The sequence below is a fragment of the Nesoenas mayeri genome, assembly GCF_963082525.1.
Source record: "Nesoenas mayeri genome assembly, chromosome: Z".
NCBI classification, from domain to species: Eukaryota; Metazoa; Chordata; class Aves; order Columbiformes; family Columbidae; genus Nesoenas; species Nesoenas mayeri.
In genome coordinates this window covers 56,623,287-56,647,118 of record NC_137542.1, presented here as the reverse complement: position 1 = coordinate 56,647,118, position 23,832 = coordinate 56,623,287, and the positions used below count along the sequence as shown (strand labels likewise).

The window sequence follows — 23,832 nt, the reverse complement described above, 5'->3', positions numbered from 1 at the left end:
TTGCTCCTTTCACACTGTATTTTTACTCAATTAGTTTAATATTTCAAAATTAATAATGAAAATCTTTAAATTGCTGCTAAATTTTACAGTATACCAGTCCCTATTAAGAATATGGCTGCAAAGACAGTAACCTTGCCCATGTCCTTGAACATTTCCCTTCCTGCTTCACAGAATAAACTAAAACTTACAGAAACATACTATCCAGAATATAAAAGTTTCTCCAAAATGCAACTTTAAATGAACAAAGCCTGCAGGTTTGTACACCTTTCTTTCTTAGATATTATAAATACATCCAAACCTTAATTCTTTAAAAAGATGAAAAAAATCTCACCTACTGATTTATTTATTTTTGCTAACAAGTTTTTATTTAATGACATGTACTTTATATGAACTTGAAGAAAATCCTCAATTCTAAAACAAGAACTTAAGCACTCATAGTCACTTACACACTATGGGCATTTAAATATGTTTCATAGTATGTCTCAGAGAATTTTTTTCCAAGAGCATAGTGACTACATCCCAGTTGCAATGCAGGAATAGAGCTGGGTGCACGCAGTCATTGCTACACACCCCAATTTTATCTCTAATGAGATCACACATAAGGATAATTGACAAAGAAACCATCAGCTCTGAAGAATAATGTATTGAGAGAAGACACACCAAATGAGACAGATCATGTGTTTAAATGAACCACTCTTTTATACTACACAGTAAAATTCTCCATCCAGTCATCCAACGTCAAAGAAAGAAAGAAAGAAAAAAAATCTTACCTGCCCATGATCGAAATGCTGCCACTATTCCCATTTTACTAGCTAGGAATCGAGCTTCTCTGTCCTCCCTGTCATTAAAACAGTAAATGTCACAATACAGTTAATTACTATAAAACAAACAGTGTTACGTAGTGTAACAGTAACAGTGTTACATAGCTAGTAAAAAGCAGTTAACTGAGATTTCTGATGTGGGATAGAATCCAGAGTAAGAAAAATCTTGTGTGTATGCATATACGTAATGTGTATGTGTGTCTATTCAATGCATATAAACACATACACAAAGATTACCTCTAAAGATTAGGTTTTTAAAGTATTGTTACTTTCGTTTGTCAGGAGAGTTTCCATTGCAAGAGGGTAATAGCCCAAATTAAGCACATACATGTTTTTGGTTAAATCATTCTGCACCTCCATAAGCAGTGAGTCTACAGCAGATACCTAAAGATTTGAACCTTATTGCGTTACCCAGACCTAAGCATGTAATGCCTTTTGATGAGAAATAAATAAATAAATAAATAAAATATAGACTAATATAATATATAAATATATAATATACGACATATAATACAAATATTAATATAATATAATAAATATAATAAAAAATAATAATTCAAGCAATCTCAGTAGGTGTCTAGTCCAAATTCTGGCACAAAGTTGTCAGCTATGAGGCCAGACCACATTATACTCAAGGCTTTATTCAGTTGCGTCCGAGAAACAATCGAGGATGGAGGCTGCAGGACCTCTCTGGACAGCCTGTTCCAAACGCTTCACTGGACTCACAGAAAATCCCTCCCCCTGCTCCATGCTTATATCAAGGTAGAACCTCTCTTATTTCAATTTCCTGCTGTTGTTCCTTCTCCTCCCACCATTCACCACCATGAAGGGCTCTGTCTACATCTTCTTTATAATTTCTTCATACGTATTAGAAAGGCTGCTATTGAGGGTGGGGGATGTGTTCCAACCTTCTGTTCTCCAGACCAAACAAGCCCTTTTAAATCTTAAATGCTTAACAATATTTTAGAAGGCTGCATTCTAACCTATTGTATTCAACTTCATGTAGTTTAGTATTAGCTCATTGCTTTTTCACTTTGAAAACAGTTTAATTCCAATACCATGAACAAGACTGGTAGCACAATTAGCAGCACTAACACTTACTTGAGTTGTCCTTCTGCTGTGTCTGGATTATGCCTGTAGTGAAAATCTGTGTAAGGAGCTAAAATTCGCTGAACAAAAGAAAAACATGCATTACTTTCACATGAGAACACAGGTAAATGGGTCTTGCCCTTTCCTCAGTCCCACTCCAATCTGTCATGCTATTCCAGCTTTATAAATCATCATGCTCTTAGCCTAAAATGTTACATTTTGAACATTTTGCACTAACACGGGGCGGGGGGGGTGAAATCTGAGAGGAAAATTAAACATTTCAATTAGTAATACAATGTTTAATTTCTGTCACTAAACAAGTAAAACTGAACCTACCTCTAATTCTACATCTGCTCGCACATACTGTCGGGTCTTTGGATGATTAATGAGGTGCAAAACTGTGGTTATCAGAGCCTCATTTATTCGGCTTAGCTGACAATCAATCACATTTTTCAAGATGGTACTTAAACCACCCCGAAGAGCTACTACCTCCGGATTCTGAAGCGCTAAATAAAGAAAAATGTGTCACTTTAACCAGTGATAGGAAAGATAACATGTCATGGCTTACAATTTGACAAACATGTCCTCTCTTTAGTACATATACCTTTTTAGTTTAGTACATAAACCTTTACACTGCTGAGGCATGTGTAAAGGCTTTGATGGAACTGACTGATATTAGTTATGAATTGAGACTTTGGATTAATTTACCATGAACAAAAATACTGGTCAGTCAGTCATCACAGTGCAACAATTCCCCAATCAGGTTTCCATACAACAGTTTCCGGATTTCCTGGCAAAAAGGTTTTGTGCTTCACTGGACTGACATGGATCAAATATTTATACTAGAATATAGAAGAGATAATTTATTTCTCTAAAACAAAAATTTGTATCTTGAAAATATTGCTGAATTTCTCATTGATAGATTTTTTTAAAAAGTTTAAAAATAAGCACCCATGTGCAAGTGTTTGGAGTCAGTATAAACCACTGTCCAGAGAGCTTTTACATGGACACAAATACTGACTTTCAGAAGCCAGGTAACCCACTGTAATTTTTTTTAAAGGGAGATCCTTTGTAGTTCTCTGAACTCTTGCACATTTGTCAGCATCTTATGTATGGAATTCTCATTGTTTCCAATCCATTAGTTTTAGAAACATCAACTGCAGGAGAGAAATATTTTTAAGGTAAATCAAAAATTGGCAAGTGTTTAAGGAAAGAACTGTACCTGAAATCTTCAGGTACTTCACTTAAGAGATTTCGATTTCAAGCTAAAGTGATTCTGTTTTATATCACACTAATGACTAAAATCTAGGAAATCGACATGAAGAACGTTTAACATCTAATTAATTCTTAAGCAAACACTCTTAATTATTTGAATACCATCTATTTAATGTGACCCAGAGAAGAGAATCTCTTAGAAAACTGATGACAACCATGTCAATTTTTTCTTAATTAGCTTATAATTATCTTACCTAGTTCACAGATAATGGCTATACATGCTCGAACCATTCTGTCTCTTTCTTGAAGACCATCATTTCCAACTGCTATCAAAGAATTAGTAATAGAGCTGGGGAACAATGAAGCATTCACAGTGATCATCTGCCAAAAATGAAAGAAAAAGCCTTCTTGTTTCTTCATATTTCTCTAAATATACTCACAGATTTACCAGCATTCTGTTTCCTAGATAGAATCAGACAGACCACTTGATATAGTACTCTGTCATACCTGGAAATCCTCTAAACTATTTATTTTGTTCTTGGAATTTTTTGTTTGTAAATTTACCTTTCTCTTCCCGCTTCAGTTTTTTCTTTTTTATATTATTCTATTATAATAAGAAAGGGTTAAAAAGATGACTGTTGCAGAGAGAATTATGGCTACCTTTTTAATGTATTTTTGCAAATAGTTCAATCAACAGAAGCAGCTGCTGTAGTATTTGGAAGGCAACCGTCAGTAATAACTAGATGTCCTCTCGCATAGTACCTGATCTTAGAACTGTGGAGTAATTCAATTTCATGTTACATAGCTATGGCACAAACCACACACACACTCTTTAAGCATGTTAAACTGAAATGCAAATATGAAAACAAGACATGCATCCACTAATCAACTCATTCTTCAAATAAAAAAAAAAACGCAAAGCAATAAATTTGAGACAGAAGAACAGATTTCAATAGTTAACGTTCATTTACGCTACTGAAGAGCTCCTGCACCACAGAAATTCTCAAAATTTACACCAGACTAAGCTCCAAGATCTCGTGAACACATTCAAGGCAAAAAACCCACTCAAGAACAATAACACCACTCCTCGCCCTCCCCCAAATGAGGCTTTAAATACAAAGGCTAACTAGCTGTTTGTTCATGTTTTTTCACAGTTTGAAAAACTTAAATATACATATCCCCATACTATGGAACACGAGCATGACTAAATGATGTGTTAGTAAAGAAAAAGTAGTTTTTTTCCTCCGACTGCTTAAAAAGGGATAACAATTTGTTTCAGTCCACTCAAACATGCCACATTTTCTTCTACTAACAAAAAAAAATGAGATGTAAAAAAATACTCAATATGCACCAAACATCTAAAATCTTTAGGCTAGATTTCCAAGGTTTTGTTGAAAACCCCCTTTGTTTCCAACAAAAGCAGGTTTATCTCTATTATTTTTCAAAAATTATTTTGTTCTATATTAATTTTACAGCTCCCTTAGATGTCTTCTAGGTATTTGTTCAGACAGAGAAGATTGTTTTACCCTCTTTACAAAGGATGTTAAAATGAGATCAACCATTATGAAAAACATATTTGAACACTTTAACGAGTTTATTTTTAACACGTGTTTTTGAGAAATTTCTTTGTGCATCACATTATCACCCACAAAACAGGAAGCTTCAAGGTAGGAACTCTAAAGAGAAAAAAACAAACTCTTCCCCACCCATGCACGTCTTTCACTTTTACAATGACATGAAGTAAGAAGAACTAGCAACAGAATGGGTGTAATAATCCACCCTACAAAATTATAACTTTTTTTCTTACAGACATTGACATGTACTTAGTGTGAGGACACAAGCAGACTCTTAAGGCTGTTCTGCCTCATTGTTTTCTTTGGTTTTAGGACATGAGAAGGAAAGACTTGCATCAGTAGAATACATACAAACCTTTGCACTTGCCTTCATTCTGCTCTTAGGTATTGAAATAGAATTCTACAGACCCAGGACAAGTGATACAAGGCTACTTTAAAAGCAGCTATGACAAAAGAAGTAAGACTATGAATTTGGTCTTTAATCTTTAGAGAAGAGGAAGGTGGTTCATATTGCAACCTAATCCCGACTTCTGCTTTTAGAATAAAACACCCTACCTACCTATTGGCTTCTGTTAGACAAACAAAAAACAATCCACACTTTCTGAAGAAACTTTATGCCATCCTTTTCATATCTGAAGATACTGCTAAATTGCAAAGCTCTTACTAGGAAATGTAGAGGTGATCACAATCAAAAGAGAATGTAAGCACTCAAAGTCTTCCAAGAAAAAAAAGTATCAGAAACCAAGTTTAAAAGGTTTGAAGTTGTTTTTGTTTTCTCTTCCTATACCACTTTAACCTGCACTTAAAAAAAAAAAAAACCATTAAGTACCTTCTAAAAATTCTTGAAACAGGATTAGTATTTTATATTTTGTTCTTCTACTACAAAAAATGGAAGAAAGCAAGAGAATGTTTTAAAGTTTTCTGTCTCTGGCATTCTGACATAAGGATTTTTGCTATCAAAGATGAGGTTAAATCAAGAATTGCATCCAGACTTTGAAACTGAAAACAACAGATCTGTAATGCTCATAGAGCTCTGTTAAGCTTTTCCATGGCTCACAGTAAATGATTTTCTACACAAATTAATTAATTCTGATTGTTTTCTTTGGCATTCATTCATTCCAGAACTTCATATAATCTTTCAGGAATCCTAGTATCAAACCCCTAAGTCTGAGATACAGAGGGAGATGGAGAGATGGGAAAACAACAAGAGTGAGGTAACAATGAGACTGTGAAAATGTATAACTTGCCATTCAGGATGTGTTTCACAGTATTTTGTGTGAGAGTTGTTGAAGTACTGACTCCTCTACGTCAACACACGCTTAACTGCTGGAGCCCAGATAGGACACAAAAAAGGCATTTAACTTTACTGATAATCACACAAAACAGTTGGAACACACACAGTGCTCCTGGGAAACAATTCTTCTAACTACTTCAAACTTAAGTCCTTGATAGTTTTTCCTAAGATGCTCAGTAGAAGAATATAAGCACAATAAAGAACAGCAAAGTCCAGTACAGAGGCAGAATAGTATGTTGCCTGGAGAAAATACCTTCAGTAGCTGTACATAGGACAAACTTTAAAATGCAGCTACCACAGCTTTAAACACCTCATATCTACAGGCACACAGTACAGTAACCACCACAGACCACCTATGTCTTACTGTGCATCTGAGAAAAGAACTATGAATTGAATCAACCTCTATGGATACAGCAACAAGGCTAGAAGCATTCCTTCAACTAATTATTCCAGTGAAGGCAATTTGCCTCATTTCTCAAATGTCAGAAAACTTCCCATCCTTGGTCCACAGATGCTTCAACACACTATACAATAATGTTAAATCATTAGATGAAACTTAATAATATAGTTCTTATACCCTTGCATTTATAGTTTGCTATTTTTTTTCCTGAATCCTGTCCAGTTTGATCTCTATCACAGGAAAATCAGCAGGATTTTTCTAGTCTACTACTCAAGGTTCTCAGTGGTAACACATTAAAATCAAAACAATGCTCAGCATTACCCCTCCTTCTCTCTTTTGAATTATCAGCTGCAATTTCTTCTCATTTGATAAAGTAAGGTAAGGTATTAGAAACTGCAAAAAAAAACCTGATGGAGAAAACCAGGAGTCAGCACAGATGATTGGTATAGCTGGTAAGACCATATATAGTTAGATTTTACCTTTCTGACTAATCGAAGTGCTTGTGTTCTTTCTACTTCGTTACTCTGCTGTATGTCAATGCACCTAAAATAAGTTAAAAAACACATTTTGTTTATAATAACACTAACTTTTACCTTAGCTGTTAATGTCTTGTGTTAATATTTATACAACTGAATAAACAGAAGAAAAATAATATTACGACTGTTGAAAAATTCTGCCTTTCAACAAGCATACTCATTATGATTGGTCAATTAGTTTAATTTGTATTTTTTCAGTGACCTTCGTTATAATTAAATCACTATAGCATTCTCAAATATACAATGGCAAGACAAAACAGCTTCAAAAAATATTTTGTGAGCTAGTTGCATTTGTCATTTCAAATTAGACTAAACACAGTATTTGTAATGTTTCACATCAACATGTTTTGTGTATGTTCTCAGATCAGAAAAGTCCTTTTGCTCCAGTAAAATTAAACAGCATACTGAAACTGACTATGTGTATATATTTCTAAACAGAAACACACACATCTGTATCAGTATATTAAATCCAAGATTTTAATAAAGGAAGCCCTAGAAATGCTAATATTTAGATCTACTCATCATGCTGATATTATTTCATTGCTAGCTTGTTCTTTGGTATGTATTCTTTTGTTATGTCATGGGCTATACTTAGATTACAAATTCTTGGGCATGAACTGCTTTTTAGCCTTGACTTTGTACTAGAGGTTCCAAAGCACTATGACAATACAAAGAATAAGAACAACTCACGTAAAACAACTTAAGACATGAAAATTACTGCTGTTTCAACCTTCTAATAACACCACAGATTAATTTATGATTAATGGCATTTACGATTGAAAAACATTAAGATATTTTTTAGATTATTCAGAGTATATTAAACATTAGGACAGAGTTCTATTTGGACTAGCACATGATATATTATCCTTCTATTTTTAGAGGATGTTATTCATGCTGAAGAAAAATGGCTTCTATAAAACTACAGAGCATGTAAGACGATATAAAAACACTTCCTCACAAGTGTCAAGCATGAAAAAGCAAGTGGTTTACAATGGTACAACTTACAACAACAGGGAAGACAAAAATTACCTGGCTATCAAGTAATCCACTTTCAATTTTAGCACCTTCTGGAGAATACTGGAGTCTCGAATGAGATAGCGGAGGGCTCGCAATCCTGCTGCTCGCACCTCTTTTGCTTCATTTAGTAAAGCTAACCTCAGACTATAACAAAGAAAACAAAGGGGGACAAATTATTATTTAGCAGCAGGTAAGACTTTACCATCTGACATACAGCTACTACCTGCTCATTTAAAATAACATGTCTGATAATAATAACAACAACAACAACAATAATAATAGCAATAATAATAAATAATCGATGTTCTGTATTAATTTTCTGTCTTCAAGATACTCACCTGTACAACCTAGAAGGCAAACCTTCACCCTGCCAGCAGATGTAGAAATTAATCTGAAAAAGCCACACACTTTTTTTTTAACCCCCAAATAACAGCTTATACATCCATGAAATTATACATGACCATGACCTGTATACAACTTGTTATTTGACAAAATAGCTTATCACAATATTAGTCCAATAAAATTCAAAGGTAGACAGCATTTCGTCCTGTGCTAGACTGCCAACCCACAGTCCTCAAAACAATGTTGACATCTAACAGAGACAAAGTTGCACGTTAAGTAACTATATGCACTGCTTACTGAACAAGTTATGGCACCACGTTATGTTTACATGAAATCTGACAGTAATAAGTTAAATACCTCCACACAGTACAGATTTCTAAAAATTTCATTTTAACATATAATCAAACATATAAACTTATATAATTAACATATAATCTCTTTAAACAGATTTCGAAAGTATTTTGCTTGAACTGAGATGAGCTTTACTAAACACAACTGTTCTCATAATGTAATTTCCTGAATTTCCTACCTAGGTAAAAAGAAATGAGATATTGGAAATCTCCAGAGATGGAGTTTGAAAATAGTAAGTGACACAGTGCTCTTTTGAAGGCCCTCAAAGATCTGTCCCTTTCCTGTGACTACACTGGGTGGGGGCAGGGAACCCCCAACCTTGCAGTGATATATTTTAGTAGGATTCTTTTTTTCTTTTCTTATTCTTGGATTGTCATGCCTACTCCAAGGCCAAAAACCTTCTGAATCTTTTTGGAGATTAATTGGCCTGTGGAAAGTCACTATAAACAGAAATCTACTTTCAGGTGACATCTAGTCAAAGTAGAAAGGCTGCAACACTATATACAAATATAGATCAACTGATTATTACTTTTAGCACCAAGCAGGGAATTACCTCAGGAAGACCATCTGTGCTGTAATACCAAATATGATTCTTTACATAAAAAGTGCCACTAATTGCTTTTATTCATTTAGTTCAAGCTGAACTAGAAGCAAAGAAGAAATAGATTCTCAATACTGTGAGATTAAGAAAAAATCTTCCTCTAAAAAGCTGAACTAGAGGAGGGATGTATTTCCAAAGCCATTCAAGAAAAGTAGACAATAACTCTTTAGTAGTGCTGAGTAGATAATGGGTATTCTTTAGATCATGAATCATTTTTGTTTCCAGTTCTGTAGCTTTGCAGAGATGCAAGCCTCGGGGATAAGTACACAAGACTCAGTTCTATTCCATGGTGGTTTTCTATTTCAACTTTTACCTCGCAATTTGCAGTTGGTTTGGATAGACCAGTTCAAGATGCTTCAGTAGAGTTTCCTTTTAGGGCGGAAGTTACCCACTAATCATGCAAATTGTGTTGTTGCTATCCACAACATTTCTTATTAGGACAGTCAAGTAATGAATCTGGGTATTTTTCCTCTCATCATATAAAGCACAATACTTCTATATTTGAGAGGAAAACGTTTATTGTATGGCAGACCAAAACAATTTTTAGACTAAGAGTTTCTCATAAGCAAATAACGCTTCGAAAGCTTGTTCTACAACTCACAAGGGGAGGATATTGTTAATCTGTAGATAGAACTGGCAACAATGAAACCACCAGAGAGGACAACACTATTAGGAGATTCAACATACAAAAGCAGAAAGTACCAAAAAGGGATGTGTCACTATCTTTAAATAGTGAGTATGCAATAAAAATATATTGCTAGCGAGAAAGATGTATACCTAACATTGCCATAAAATCCACACAGGTCCAATGAAAGCAATCACATACAGAAGTATATAAGGCTGAACAAAAGCTCTCCATTAAAAATAAAAACTGAACAAAAAACCCATCAGTCAATGATTGAACTGCAAAAACCTGAGAGAAATCTGACCTTCTAAAGACAATGAAGATATGCTACACCAGGCATGAAAAAAATATGCAAGAAAAAACGTGCGCCTGTACGTGTTCTGAGTGTTCTAACTTCTCAGCCATATCACAAGGAGAAAACTTGAAAAATTAAATCAGGCCCATGGGATAACCCAAAAGGAAAAGAGGGAATGAAACAATTAGGAGAATGACAGAAACAAGCATCATTTCCTTCATATTAAGTCATTGCTTTAGATATCTGTATGAAGATTCCTATCCTAAAGCCTTTTTTTTACTATACAAAATATGAGTTAGACTAAGAAATGAAAATGACAAAAGACTTGGAGGAAATTTATCAGTAAGTATTGTCAGCGGCCCACCAAGATTCACATCCAAGTGTTTGGAAAGAACATTAATATGAACTATCTGCATATATTCATGAGCACTGTATTATAAACAGTAGTGGTCAAGAAGGAGAAAAGGTGATAAACACGTCTACAGAAAAAGGATTCCAAAGGGCATCCAGAGGACTGTTTAGGATCTTAAAATAAAATTACCTTAAAATAAAACTGGTTAGCCACATGAAGCACTCAGAAGATTTTATATAAACTATATTCTAGTAATCTTTTCAAAGACTGGAAAGGAGTTATTACAATAGTGTATAAAAAGGCATAAGGTATTTCTGAAGACTGTGTTAAGTGACATAAAGAGATTAATAAAGTGATGAAAAGTAGTTTCACAAATGCAAATCTGAAAAGATTAATTCAAAGAGTGAAAGTCAATAGAATACTTTTATCCTGACAATTTTTTTTTGTCCTGATTTCATCCAGGTTCACAATCTCATTCTGTAGGCAGCATTTAATACACAATTCTCGATTTGGAGGAAGAGGGCAGGGCAGAGGGAAATGTTTATATTAGTAAGAACAGGATGGGGTTATGAGAGACTTCAAGAGAATCTAAAAATTATCTGTATGCATAGTTACAATCCTGAATTTTTGTCACTGTCTTTAGATGTGACTTAACGCACATCAGCATTACAACTCTGTTACAAACCCACACTGTATGATTCTAGAACAGCCATCAGAACAAGAAAATTATTTTGATATGCCCACTCCATGTGCACCTGTGGCTGAAAGTGCCAAAAAGACATCATGATTGTAAAAGAGAAAAAGTAGGTATAATACTACTTGTCCCATTATTTTAAGTGTCACTGGAAAAAATGAAAATAACTTCCTAAGACAGTATTAAAGCTGATAAACATTAAGACTGATAAAAGGTCTGGAAGAACTAACAAAGGATGAAATAATTAAAGATATTCACTACCTATCACAGGATTATCCTCACAACTTTTTGTAAAGCATCTCATCCTCTCACTACAGAAATAAAACAAAGGTTTTGGTAAATCTCTATTTGATCCAGCCAGGTAACTGTAAGTATTCTGAATTCTGCTTTTACAGCCAAAGTGTCTTGGCATGTTCACTAAAAGACCTCAAAGATTTCTAAGGCCTACACTTCACTTTCTTCATGGCTCAAGGCTTCCTCTCATTGGTCAATGGTACGAAACAGGAAGACCCATCTCTACTGTGAATGACAATAAAATGTGTCGCTATTATCTCCAACTCCTGACAGGAAGAAACTATGATCAGGCATCTGGACTAACAGTATTCTAAAAGGAGAAAAAAGCCTCAGATTTCTAATTTGAGAATAATTGCAATTATTACAGACTGCAACTGTCTTTGGTTTGGGTAAATGTTCTATCAAGATTAATGACCTCTAACCTAGAACTCTACAGGAAATCTATAATTACGCTAGAAATCATTGATTTCCTTATAGTTTAACGCTTTAAAGTTAGCCACTCATACTTCACAAATGCAGAAAACTCAGAGTATTTCTTGCATCCAAGTAACTTTTCAAATTTTCAAATAAAACCAGGTTTGATTTGTAGAACAAAAAGGCTTCCCTATGGAAATCTAAGATAACATTCAGAACACCAGCAAAGCAAATTACAGAACTCACACGGGATTTCCAAATAAACAATTGTACTTAGCCTACCTGAAGTTCATTTCCAAAATTATTTTAAAAGTGCAGTATTTGCAAGTCACTCAGAATGGCTATATGCTGTATAGCAAAATAATCTGCAAACAGCATACTACTTCAGAATGGCTGTAACACTGTAGAGTAAAATTTTAAGTTTGTCTGCAAAGTCCACATTTCATGAAAAGAATCCATCCTACAAATATTTCCGAAGAACCACCAATCAGCACAATTATAGTTGTTAAAATCTGACTGGGTGGTATCCTTGAGTTACAAAATTATCACTATAGCAGAATAATCTTGTTTCTCATGCACATACCAAGAGGAACCATTGGACTGACCAAAACAACAACACTAAGCAAGATCATTTTCCTGCTGTATGTCTTTTCACTTTTTTGATAAGCCAGTTTTGGCATTTTTCTAAGTGGGGGGCTATTCTTCATGTCTGCTGAGAACATTTTATGTCTTATCAATATCTGTAATTCCTTATCAATATTCTTATCAATATCTGTAACTGTGTTTGGATTAGCAGATCTTTCTGTGAACTTCTTCCTATACGAACAAACACTAGTATTTGCAAAACCTGTTAAGACTTGTATTTAAAAATATTTGGTAAGGAGCTCTGAATTCTTAAGTTATACTCTTGAATGATGTTTAGTCCATCTTAAAGCACTATAATAGATTACATAAATATGATCAGATGATAACCTATTAAAAATTTCAAGAACTATGAATTCACAAAATACAGTAATTTAAAAAATATTTTTTTTAGTCTTTGCAAGGAAAATCAGTTCTATTTAAGAAAACAACTTCCAATATTTCCACAAGAAATTACATGAGTTTACCCAACATTTTACTTAAAGAAACACTGTCTTTTCTAAGCTTGCTTTCCTAAGTCAGATAACTAAATTGAAAGAACACAAAAATCATACTAAATACTAGATACCCAGATACTAGATACTAAATACCCAGTTTCTTCCGCTGATGCTGAGCTTCAGGACAAATTTAGCAATGCTTGTATAAAACACAAACAGAAGTTCTGCAAATAAGCAGGTAGTTACTTTTGATTGTCAGAAACAGTAACAAAATGTAGGAAAATTCCACTTGAAAGTATATACACTGAGCATTTTAGTAGCAGGGAAAACAATGCTAGAAAGACACATCAATATACCACATTAACATAAAAAGCTTATATTTAAATCCTGATTCTACATCAAGAGCATATTCTAATTTCTATCAGAACAATTTTTACTTACAGAGCTCTCTACAAGTACTGACATATTTAGAGAAATTTTTAGATCTATGAAGAATACAGAAATCCAGCTTTTAACTTGGAGGTTACTTCCCCCTCTTTGCTTGAAAGCAAATAATGTATTTCTGATTTTACTCATTAAACACTTGTTAGGTATATGTTTGCACTATGAAATTTCAAACACAAAATAGAAATACAAAATACTAGCTTAAAACTACAAAGAAAATTGATATTGCACCTTGAACAACTGCTATTACTGTTCTGGTGCTCCTTACTACTTACCATATTATGATGCTGTCATATGTAAAACCTAGCTTTTCTTCAGCATGGCCAGTATTACAAAGAAGCTGAAAATAAAAGAAAATATCTATTACTTATAACTCTTAAAAATGATTACGTAAAACTGAAGATTTCTGGCAATGCTTTCAAAGAAATCTGAGGAATTTCATTCAAGTCAGGGGAAAGCGTACTAACTTGAGACTTCCCTGAGAATTTCTGCTGTCAGTGCTCTGTTCCTATATAAGCCAGACACACATACACTTCCTCTCGGAGAAAAGCTTGCAAAATTGTGTAAGCTGCCTACCGGTTAATTTTTCCATTCCATACTGCTCCTCTTGCTGTCTATAAGCTCATTTCTGAAAAGCCACTGGTTGGGCATTTGGTAACCTGAGCAGAGAGGAAAATGACTGAAGTCTAAGCACATCTGCATTATAAAAGAGGGCTCAGGTGAGAGTTTCCAAGCAAGGTTAGACACTGATGGTTCACTGTCATGTTTTGACACAGCAGCAAAGGCTGGGGGAGGGGTAGGGGGGAATAAAAAAAATAGTCAGGAGTTGCCTATGGTAAATGTCCCATAACTGACATTTAGCCTGGCCTGCCATCAATTCCATAGAACTTGTACCTCTGGGGGGGGAAAAAAAAAAAAAAAAATCAGCACAAAGGTTGAATATATGCACACAAAACAACATCTATAAACTGTTGCAAGTTCTGAACATTTCAACCATATTTACCCATTTTGAGCACATGATGGAAGACTTACAAGTGCAGTTTCTATATACAAAACCAATCTCAAAAGGAGCAATCTAGTGTATGCCAGTGTTTTAGCCTCTTGAAGAAAGGAAAACAGTCTTTTCTTTAAGAGCTGATGCTGTTCTACTTTGCAAGAGCAGCAAAGAAATTCCTAGTAATCTCATTCACTATCCACAGCTAAAATTATAAAATACTTTATTGTTATGTCCAAATCCCAAAGTACTTTCCCAAGCACTTCCAAAAACTGAAGTGACTAATACTGATTGCAACAGCTTTGCACTTTGTCCTCCTTTTCTGAAACAGGCATGTGTTCAGTTCTGGGCCAGCACAGTATTAACAGTTTCTCCTCACTGAGGAATTTGGGAATGTTTTGTTTTAACTAATGAATACCTCATGCTCTGAAAGTATTAAAATATATCAAACCCCGTGCCACGTTCTTTATATGTGTTTACTGTTCACAATAAGACATTTATAATAAACTAAATGAACAGTTAAATTAAGGCTGCTGTAAACTGAAATATACATGTTCCATGCTCCCATTCTACTGTTTACCTCCATCTGAAAAAACAGCATATTGTACAGAAACTCTGCTTTTAAGTGAACCTATTTTATTAACATGCTGATTTAAATTTCAAACAATACTTAGGTTTATGTTCAACAACTACAAGTTCTTCTAAGGATCACATTGTATTTGAAGAAATTATTTTTCACATTGTGAGCAAAATCCATAGTGATAATGCTGAAATCCAAAGATACTAGTGAGACAGACAATATTTTGGCTCAAAAAAACTAAGTTAATTGAAATATTTTTCTTAACAGTGGCTATAACCAAAGATTATTACAAAACATAAGGAAAGTTATTATACAACCTCGTTCCCCACACCTCTCAAACTTAAGTGATAATAAAACTAGACAATTGGTGGATTAACTGGTCACGACAGTATGTCACTTCCTAGCATCAATCTATTTTTATGCCATGTTGCTGGACTGCTTAAGGCCACCACTGCTGCTTTAGCATTTCTATTGACATCTTGTGAACTGTAAAAATTGGCTGGCAGAGTGTAAGCAAAACTTACAGTGTGAGAAGATAGTGAGTAAAAACAGTTCATTGTTCATTTTCAGACAAATACATCGATAGCTGTTTAGGCTCACCATTTATTCACCTAAACCTCTCCCCATCACTCCGAGACAAAGGAGAGATCCTAATTTAATATACCAGATTATCCTAGGCAGTCTTTGTTCGTACTTTGAAAAAAGAAGACTGAATTATAATTCTGAAGTAGGAAAAAAATATTTTGAGAAAGCTGCTATTGTGTGCACAAGTGCATTTCTGAAGCGAGTCTCCTATCATCACACTTACTACTGGTAGGCACGTTGAGTGGTCCTGAGATGAAACTAAAGCAGATGACATGTTCAGGAACCCACCTAACCTGCTGCAATGGCCAAAGAGCATTCAGTTCACTGGACCAGCTCCAGTCTAGTTGTCACTGTTCACTCTTACCAAATACACATAGCAGTTATTAGCTCCTCAACACCAACCGTTTTCCTCTATATATGTGCTCCAATTGTGCACACCCTCAGTGACTTAGAAAGAAACTTGATTTTATCTTGAAACTCAAACATAGTAATGTAACCTGGTGATATATAACTTTCATCAAGTTTTACCGCCGTGTAGATACAAATTTCTGAATGTGATAATTACTCTCAGTGTTTAATGGCATCCGTGCATATGTTAAATATTTCCTACAAAGAATGAAAAACTAAAATTGGCTAATAAAAGTACAAGATTAGCAATTTTAGTTATTAGTTTACTCTCATTCTAATGGGTCACCATTACTTAGTATTGGCTTTGTTTGCAACTTACACATGGTAGTGTACTTACAGGATTTCCAGCTAGAAAAATTAAATAAAAAAAAAAAAAAAGACTGACAGCAAGATCAGAATTAAAAATCTTTCAGTGATTTGAAAGGAGTGTCCAAATTCCACAAGAAAATACAATTAAATAAAAGGAATAGCATATCAAATCCTTCAGGGTACCACACATTAATAGATAAAAACTGAAAGGAGATCAGCAGAGAAATACAACATGTACAGAAAACAGATTGTTAAATGAAAAATTCAAAAGGAAAGTAAGATCTAGAAATTACAGCAAACTATAAAACTAAATGAGTTCATGTGATATCATTTCAAAAGAAAAAAGGGAGGGGATTTTACTTTTGGAAATACTATTAGGACTTATTATGTTTGAGTTTAAGAGACTTTTTTTCCACTTCATAGGCTGCTGCCAACACAGCATGAAGAACAAAATTTTGGGCACCACATTTTAAGAGCAGGCAAACTGGAAGAAGTATAGCAGAAAAAAAATGTACAAGGCAGGTAAAAAATATACCATGAAGGCTGAGCCATTTGGTTTATTTAGTCTAGAAGAAAAAAAACAACAACCAACAACTGGCGAAAGTAAGGTTGGATATATATATATATGTTTAAAAGGGCGGGGGGAGGGAGTCATGGAAGCGACTATAAAGAAGATACTGTTTAGCTTGTCTCAGTGCTCTGGGTATTTCCTCAATTATAAATGTCTGGTCTTAAATATATTTAAAAGGAAACCTCTGACACTTTCTTCTCATTTCACCTTCAAACAACATTAAACAGATGAATAATTCTGGCCCAAAAGCAGTGATTTTTGTAGATGTCCAAATTCATGACAAAGCCAAATAACTGTCATATGTTTGACTGTAACATATAAAAATTCATATGCATGTCATTGTAGTATAAGTTTGGAGGCAAGCAATACAAGTTTGGTAAAATCTGCTATATTTTGCTAAAATGTCAATGGATTATCGTATCATGTAAATACACAGAATTACATACACGAAGAATATGTGTATTTGCATGTCTCATATATAAAATGTATGTATTTTTATATGTAAATAACAGATTTCATGTATTTGTACATCTACATACATACAAATGCACATAGTATACTTTGCTTGTTAAAACTGCCAATAAGTCAACTCTAAAATGCAAAACTATTGATATTTGCATCAAGCTGTGCCATGGGAGGTTTAGATTGGATATCAGGAAAAAAATATTCACCAAAATGGTTGTGAAGCATTGGAACAGGCTGCCCAGGGAAGTTGAGTCACCATCCCTGGAGGTGTTTAAAGGACATGTGGATGTGGCGCTGAGGGATATGGTTTAGTGGTGGAGTGTTAGGTTAACGGTTGGAGTTGATGATCTTAAGGGTCATTTCCAACCTAAATGATTCTATGATTCTATCTGGTAGTAAATGAACGGGAACAGCACAGAATTTGTAGGGTATGATTTATTATTAAAACAAAATGATACTTTTGCTAGGCCAGACAGCAACTAACTTACAGCGAAGGTTTTTTTTTAATGTTTACTGTCAGCTATGAGTTTTTCATGCTACTTGGATGAGTCATAGCAATATGAATACCACATCAACTTGTCTTGGAAACAGTAGCTCAAAACAACAAAACCACCGGAGGTCAACAGCACACACAACATGAGTGCACACTGAGACCGTTCAAATTTATATTTAACAGAATAGTCACATCAATTACTAGGTAGAAGTATTATATAATTCTATGCATCCAAAATGTAATTATTATACTCTAGTTTTAGACATAGAGTTTGAACAGTCACTAATAATATTTATGAGGATGCTACACAGTAGATTGTAGGCTTAATAGAAGATCCAGCTGAAACTGCAGCCTCTGGATTTACACCCATTAGCTCTCCAGGTTTGTTCCACAGCTGAATGCCTCTAAAGCAGATATTCTGTTCCTACCTGATACATACTTCATAATGAGTTTTGCCTGTAGTGGTTTATCTGTTTGGATAAATGTTACAGCCAGTCAATACTGCATTCAGATTCTAAGATACTGGGGTTTTGCAAAGCACAGCCATGACTCTAAAATGGCAGAACACAAATCAGACAGAGAAGGAATCTATGAAAGCCTCTGTAGCCCCAAACTCCATTCATGAAATTTAGCAGCATGGTCAAAAGCTAACAGATACATACAGCAGAGTAGTAGACCCTCATTAAATAATGAAATAATTAGGTTTAAGCAGATTGAAAAGATGATTTTTCTGTATCTCTGACACTATTCAATTACTAAGTTTAAGCTAAAATTATCCAAGTTTCATTTTGTCCTTCAAGAAGTACCTTTTTTGAATGAAAACTAGAAACCCCTATAACAGAATCTCTGGACTTTTTTTCCTGTTTATTGTTTAAACACACTTTTAGACTTAAAACGTAAAAAGGATCTCTCAGAAACTAACAGTGGGATAAACCTATAATGAAAGATTCTAAATGAATACTTCAAATCCAAAATATATTTTCCATTAGGCAAACAAAATTGTACAGTTCCTTCTGGTTTTCAGTAATTTATCATTTACTGCTTCTCACGGGGGTGGGGAAAAGCCCAAAGAAGTAACCATGATGTTTTGATATTAATCAGCAGAAGTTGGGAAACCTGAAGGTGCTTAGTGTAGCTGGCTATATAAACGAAAGATGGGTAATTATACTCTGCTTACTGAAGCCCAAGGCACATACCAAGGCTGTGAACTGAAACTGTCAGCGACCATCTACTAGAGGTCAAATCCTCAGTGTTCAGGTCAAAACTCAGATTGGCTTAAATAGTGATACAAGTGGTTTGAAAGGAACAATATTATTGTGTCTAACACAAGGCAGACAGTACTTCATAAACGTTTCTGCCTACAAAACTGCAACTTCACTTATTAAGTGATGAGCGGCAGATTAGGAGAAAAATCAGCCTGCCACAGCTGCAATGCAGAACAAAACATACTCAAGCTGTGGAAAGGTATCACAAGACTGGGAATGCCAACTTCTTGGAGCAGAAAAATTAAGATACCTGTTAAAAATGCCTGTTAAGCGGGAACAGCCCATGTTCTACAGCCACAGAGCCAAGAATACAATCATTAAGGTTTTTACTAATATGAAGTACTAGCTAAAATTTGATGAACGAAATGTGAATTTTTGAAAATTATCACATATATAGTGTACTTTGCACAGTAAGTTTGGGTGTTGTGGGGATTTGAATATCACTAGTTAACACTCCTTTTGAATAGAAAGACGAAGGAAAAGGTGATTACATCTCAGGTAAGCAAGGTTCATACAAAGGTATCATTCTTGCAGATACAGTGACAAATCCTGTTGACTGATGACCAACATTATTTTAATCAGTTTTATTTAAAGTATTTATCTTCTGCATAAACTCATGGAATCTAGATCAGTAATTCTTAACAGGTAACTAATTTCCTTCTCCTTAAATTAGAGGGGGGAGGAGGAGGGCAGTGCAGGCAGGGGGGAAACAAATGCCACCTTAAAAATCCAGTCCTCTTTCAAGGCAAGAAACCTGAACCTAACATACCTCATATATCTTGTAATCAATAGAAAATGCAACATCTACCATGACCTCTGTCAGGAAAGTCCACATTAGCTATTCGTAACATTGTTTCCACATGAACGCAAACATTTTGCTTCCCCTGACCAAACAAGTTGGAACAGTTATTTCTTCCAAATGTGAGAGTTGCCCAGTCTTTGAAAGGAACATTTGGGGCATTGAAGAGCAACTGCCTAGAGTGGTGCTGACATTTTATTTTGGATAAAATTATATTTACAGCAGGAGAGTTGATTTTTATAGATTTCCTGTATTATTTTATCAGAAATACAGTATAAAAAATGTGATGGTCCTTTCCCTCTTCATAGGACAAATACCCTAATTAGTAGCCTTTCAAAAATGGATCACAAAATGCAAGAATTTACAGACAAATCAAGTTAATCTCGAACGCAAATCCAAGACAGGACACAAAGATCCTCAGCTCTTAGCACATCTGTCTTCCCCACAATCCTACCTCACAAGGAGGAACTGAGACTATACCATTTCATAGCAGAATGCAAAAAGGAAATAAAAGCATCTCCCCGAAGCTCCAGGCTTTCACTCTTTAACCACTGGAATGAAAAACACAGAGCTGTTCCAACCACAAGGCACACAATACAATATAATTTGCAACTTTTGTTCTATTTTCATAACTGCATCTGCAGTTCAAACAAAAAACAGGAAAAGTTTTCAAAATCAAATGTACAAGCAGATATTCCAGGGAGATGAATATAAGAATGAGTGCTAAATAATAAAGAGAGTGGGATGATTCCTTTGTACACGGTCACTGTTTCAGGATCAAAAAAGGGTTCTGAACTAGTGTCTCTGTCTTCAGAAGTCATATTTCACTGCAGCAAGTTGTTTTTCACAAATTCATCATTCCTTTTCAGTCTTATGTCCAATTTATGAAAACCTTCCTTGTGTTTTTGTAAGGATTTTCCAATTCTAACACCAGGAAAGTATAAAGAACAAATTATTCAAATAGTCACTTATGAAATTATTCAATTTTTTAAAACTATCTTTTAAAAATAATTTTTAGTTGATCCTTTAATTACAGTATGCTTAATTACTAATTTACCACATTTATAGGTACTTAATATCTGATTTCAGTAGTAAAATCAACACTCTTAAAATCCATAGTTTCAAATATTGATTTTTCACTAGGAGTCTGCAAATGTAATCCAGCTTTTTAATTAGGAGGCAACTCGAGAATTCGGAAGCACTCACATTTGAAAGCTTACAGATTAGTATAAAGAGGAAACACAGTTACGCATCAGTCTTTTCGAGCAGAATAAAGGGCCTTCTTGAGACACAGCTTGGAATCTCAATAAAAACAGCAGCATTTTCTCAATGATAGATGTCTGACAGACATAATAAGGAAACGACTAAAAGAAAAAAATTTAATGTAAGTTCAGTTCTTCAATGAATGCTACGCAACTACATAAGCTCTGAACCAATTTAGAAAATGGTGCATTTACAGATTTGTTATCAATGCACTACAAGACAAATTGATTTGCTATTGCAATTTTGTTCTTAGTATTCACCCTCCTGCTAACTGCATCTAATACACTACCACGGAAGTGTTGTTCAGTTTCACAAGTAGTGCTTTTAACAGCTAAGAAGCATGCCTGCTTCTGAGATTATTATGCATATTTGTCCTTCTCATACCAACTGGTCCCCCAAACTTGCCTTTGAGCATTCACTCTTCCACTTGAGATTGTCTCAAAACTGCCAGCTGACTCACGGTCATCTTACTCGATAATTTGTTATCAGCTCATCTACAACAACAACAATTTAAACCTTACTTTATGCACAAAATTCTCCAGTACTACCTTGTTTCTTAGCCACTGCTGATTGCAGGATCCACACTCTGTCACAGAAACTCAGGTTTCATCCTCAGACCTGCTGTCCTCTCTATGGCACCCTATCAGGAAGTTACACAACTTACCAGCTCCTTCTGAATGTCAGTCCATCCATTTGGGTAACACTCACAGTGAAGCTCCAAAGTCTCCTAGCTCACTGATTGCCATGCACTTTTCCCTTGCCTTGACAAATGGAATGCTAGTTCAACCACAACAATTCAGGATGCTACAAACACCCTTTTCCTACCTGCCTGCCCACCTTCTATGAGTCCTCTCTGGTCCTCTCCACAGTTTGCTCATCTACCCCCAAAAAGTACTTGCTCTCCTCTCTGAAGGCCTTTCATGGCCTCTTTCCTCAGTCTACACTCTCATGCTGCTCTAAGTTTTTAATTCCTGCCTATCAGTTTACAATGTCAGCTTCCAAAATATCCTTCATGTGCGCAAACACCTGTCACATTTCCATGGTTTGGAAGCATCTATTTGGAAAAAGCACCTTAAAATCAGAAATCAGCAATACAGACCATTTCTAGAAATTGACCCTTTAAAACTTTTTCAGTATAAACACTGCAGTGAAACTTGATATTTGCTATTCTATTAGTGCGCAAACCACAGTGTATGCTGATCATTGAGACAGTCCCCTCCCGCCCACCATACTGTGTCAGTCTGCATCCAGGGAGTCTAGCATTTCACATTTTTTATTCAATTCTGTGGAGCATGAACCAACCTTTAGCTCTAGTTGTGCAATTTAACCCATGAATTGGGAGGTATTTTAGGCTCCTAAGTACTCAAAATCTACAAAAATTCAGCCAGTAGGACATATAGACAAACTTCAGCATAACCTTGCATTCACATATTTGCTTGTCTTTATTTGCTCCTTTCCTCTCCCACAGGAGATTTCAAGTGGTGTTCCATGACACCAAGCTGTTTAATCAATCTCCCAGCCAATGTCTGATACAGTACATACATAATATTTTGCCTGTATGATCACTTGATCTGTGACACCATTTGTGCTCTTACCTTAGTAAAGTTATTCAAGTGGCCTAGTTTTCTCATATTTGAAACGCCTTGTAATTTGGCCACATTTTGGAGAATCTCTCTCATATTATCACAGGGTTCTGCAAAAGAAAACATCTTATTAGAAGTTACAGTTGAAAAAAAAATAATATCTAAACACTCATTCAACATGCAATTTCCGAAACAGAACAGGTACTCTCCCGGTCTTAATTAAGGATGCAGCTCTATGGGGTGACTCCTATTTTAAAGCAGATTTTAATCACTACCTCACATTTGCAATCAACAAAGAAACCCATTTACTGTCTGAAACTCCAATCCTAAAATCTCGTAACTGAACAGCTTTATCTTTAATCCCCTTGTAATATAAAGGCAAGAAGTGAACTTAGAGACAGTAATAAAAAGATAGCACGATCCTAACACACCATGTGACTTCTTTTTCTCTTCCAAAGAAAGGGTTGGTGGGATTTTGGGAAGACATTATTCCCTTCTGCTTTACATATTAATGTCTGTCCACAATCACCCTAAACTTAGCAGAAGGCTAGGACTTCCCAGTGACACTGGAAATGAAAATGCACTACAAGGTAAACAGGGGGACTAGGAACATTTTTTTTCCTGAGAGTCCACCATTCCAATGAAAAAAAAAAAAAAAACCAACCAAAAAACCACACACACAAAACAGGACTCAGACACCAAATGACGACCCTGCATTCTGCTGGGAAATGGAAAACAATGACCAAACATGACAAGCAGAGACAATGCTGTCCAATACATGGGAACAAGACTGGGAGTTGAAGCACAGTGGGACAAGCAGGGAAAAGTGGGCTGCATGCAGAGCTATCGTAACATAAACTGCAGTACATGGTGGTATTGCAGCAGGACAGTTTTTAAAGGGAAACACTTGACTGCAAGACATTCATGCAGTTTTAGGTTTGACACTATATTGTGCAATGGGCACTACAACACTATCAACAGCACTGTAGTTCGAAATAAAAGAAACACTATGGCTATGCTGGAGATGTGAACTGCTAGAAAGTACCAAAAAAGAAAAAAAAACACCCTGTATTTCATAAA

General features: G+C 35.1%; 1 protein-coding gene across 2 annotated transcripts in view; it reads right to left on the bottom strand.

Moving 5' to 3' along the window:
- RICTOR (RPTOR independent companion of MTOR complex 2) overlaps positions 1 to 23,832 on the bottom strand; it is an 86,627-nt gene that overhangs the window by 46,092 nt on the left and 16,703 nt on the right. The window contains exons 3-10 of one of the 2 annotated variants that reach the window (XM_080362156.1): positions 22,765 to 22,862; positions 13,713 to 13,777; positions 7,959 to 8,090; positions 6,873 to 6,936; positions 3,380 to 3,506; positions 2,247 to 2,416; positions 1,923 to 1,990; positions 771 to 838 (exon numbers count right to left, since the gene is read on the bottom strand). In XM_080362156.1, coding sequence (XP_080218282.1) covers positions 771 to 838; positions 1,923 to 1,990; positions 2,247 to 2,416; positions 3,380 to 3,506; positions 6,873 to 6,936; positions 7,959 to 8,090; positions 13,713 to 13,777; positions 22,765 to 22,862 — 792 coding nt within the window. Of the gene's footprint in view, positions 1 to 770; positions 839 to 1,922; positions 1,991 to 2,246; positions 2,417 to 3,379; positions 3,507 to 6,872; positions 6,937 to 7,958; positions 8,091 to 13,712; positions 13,778 to 22,764; positions 22,865 to 23,832 lie in introns of those variants that run through there. The other variant, XM_080362157.1, reaches the window with a different exon arrangement.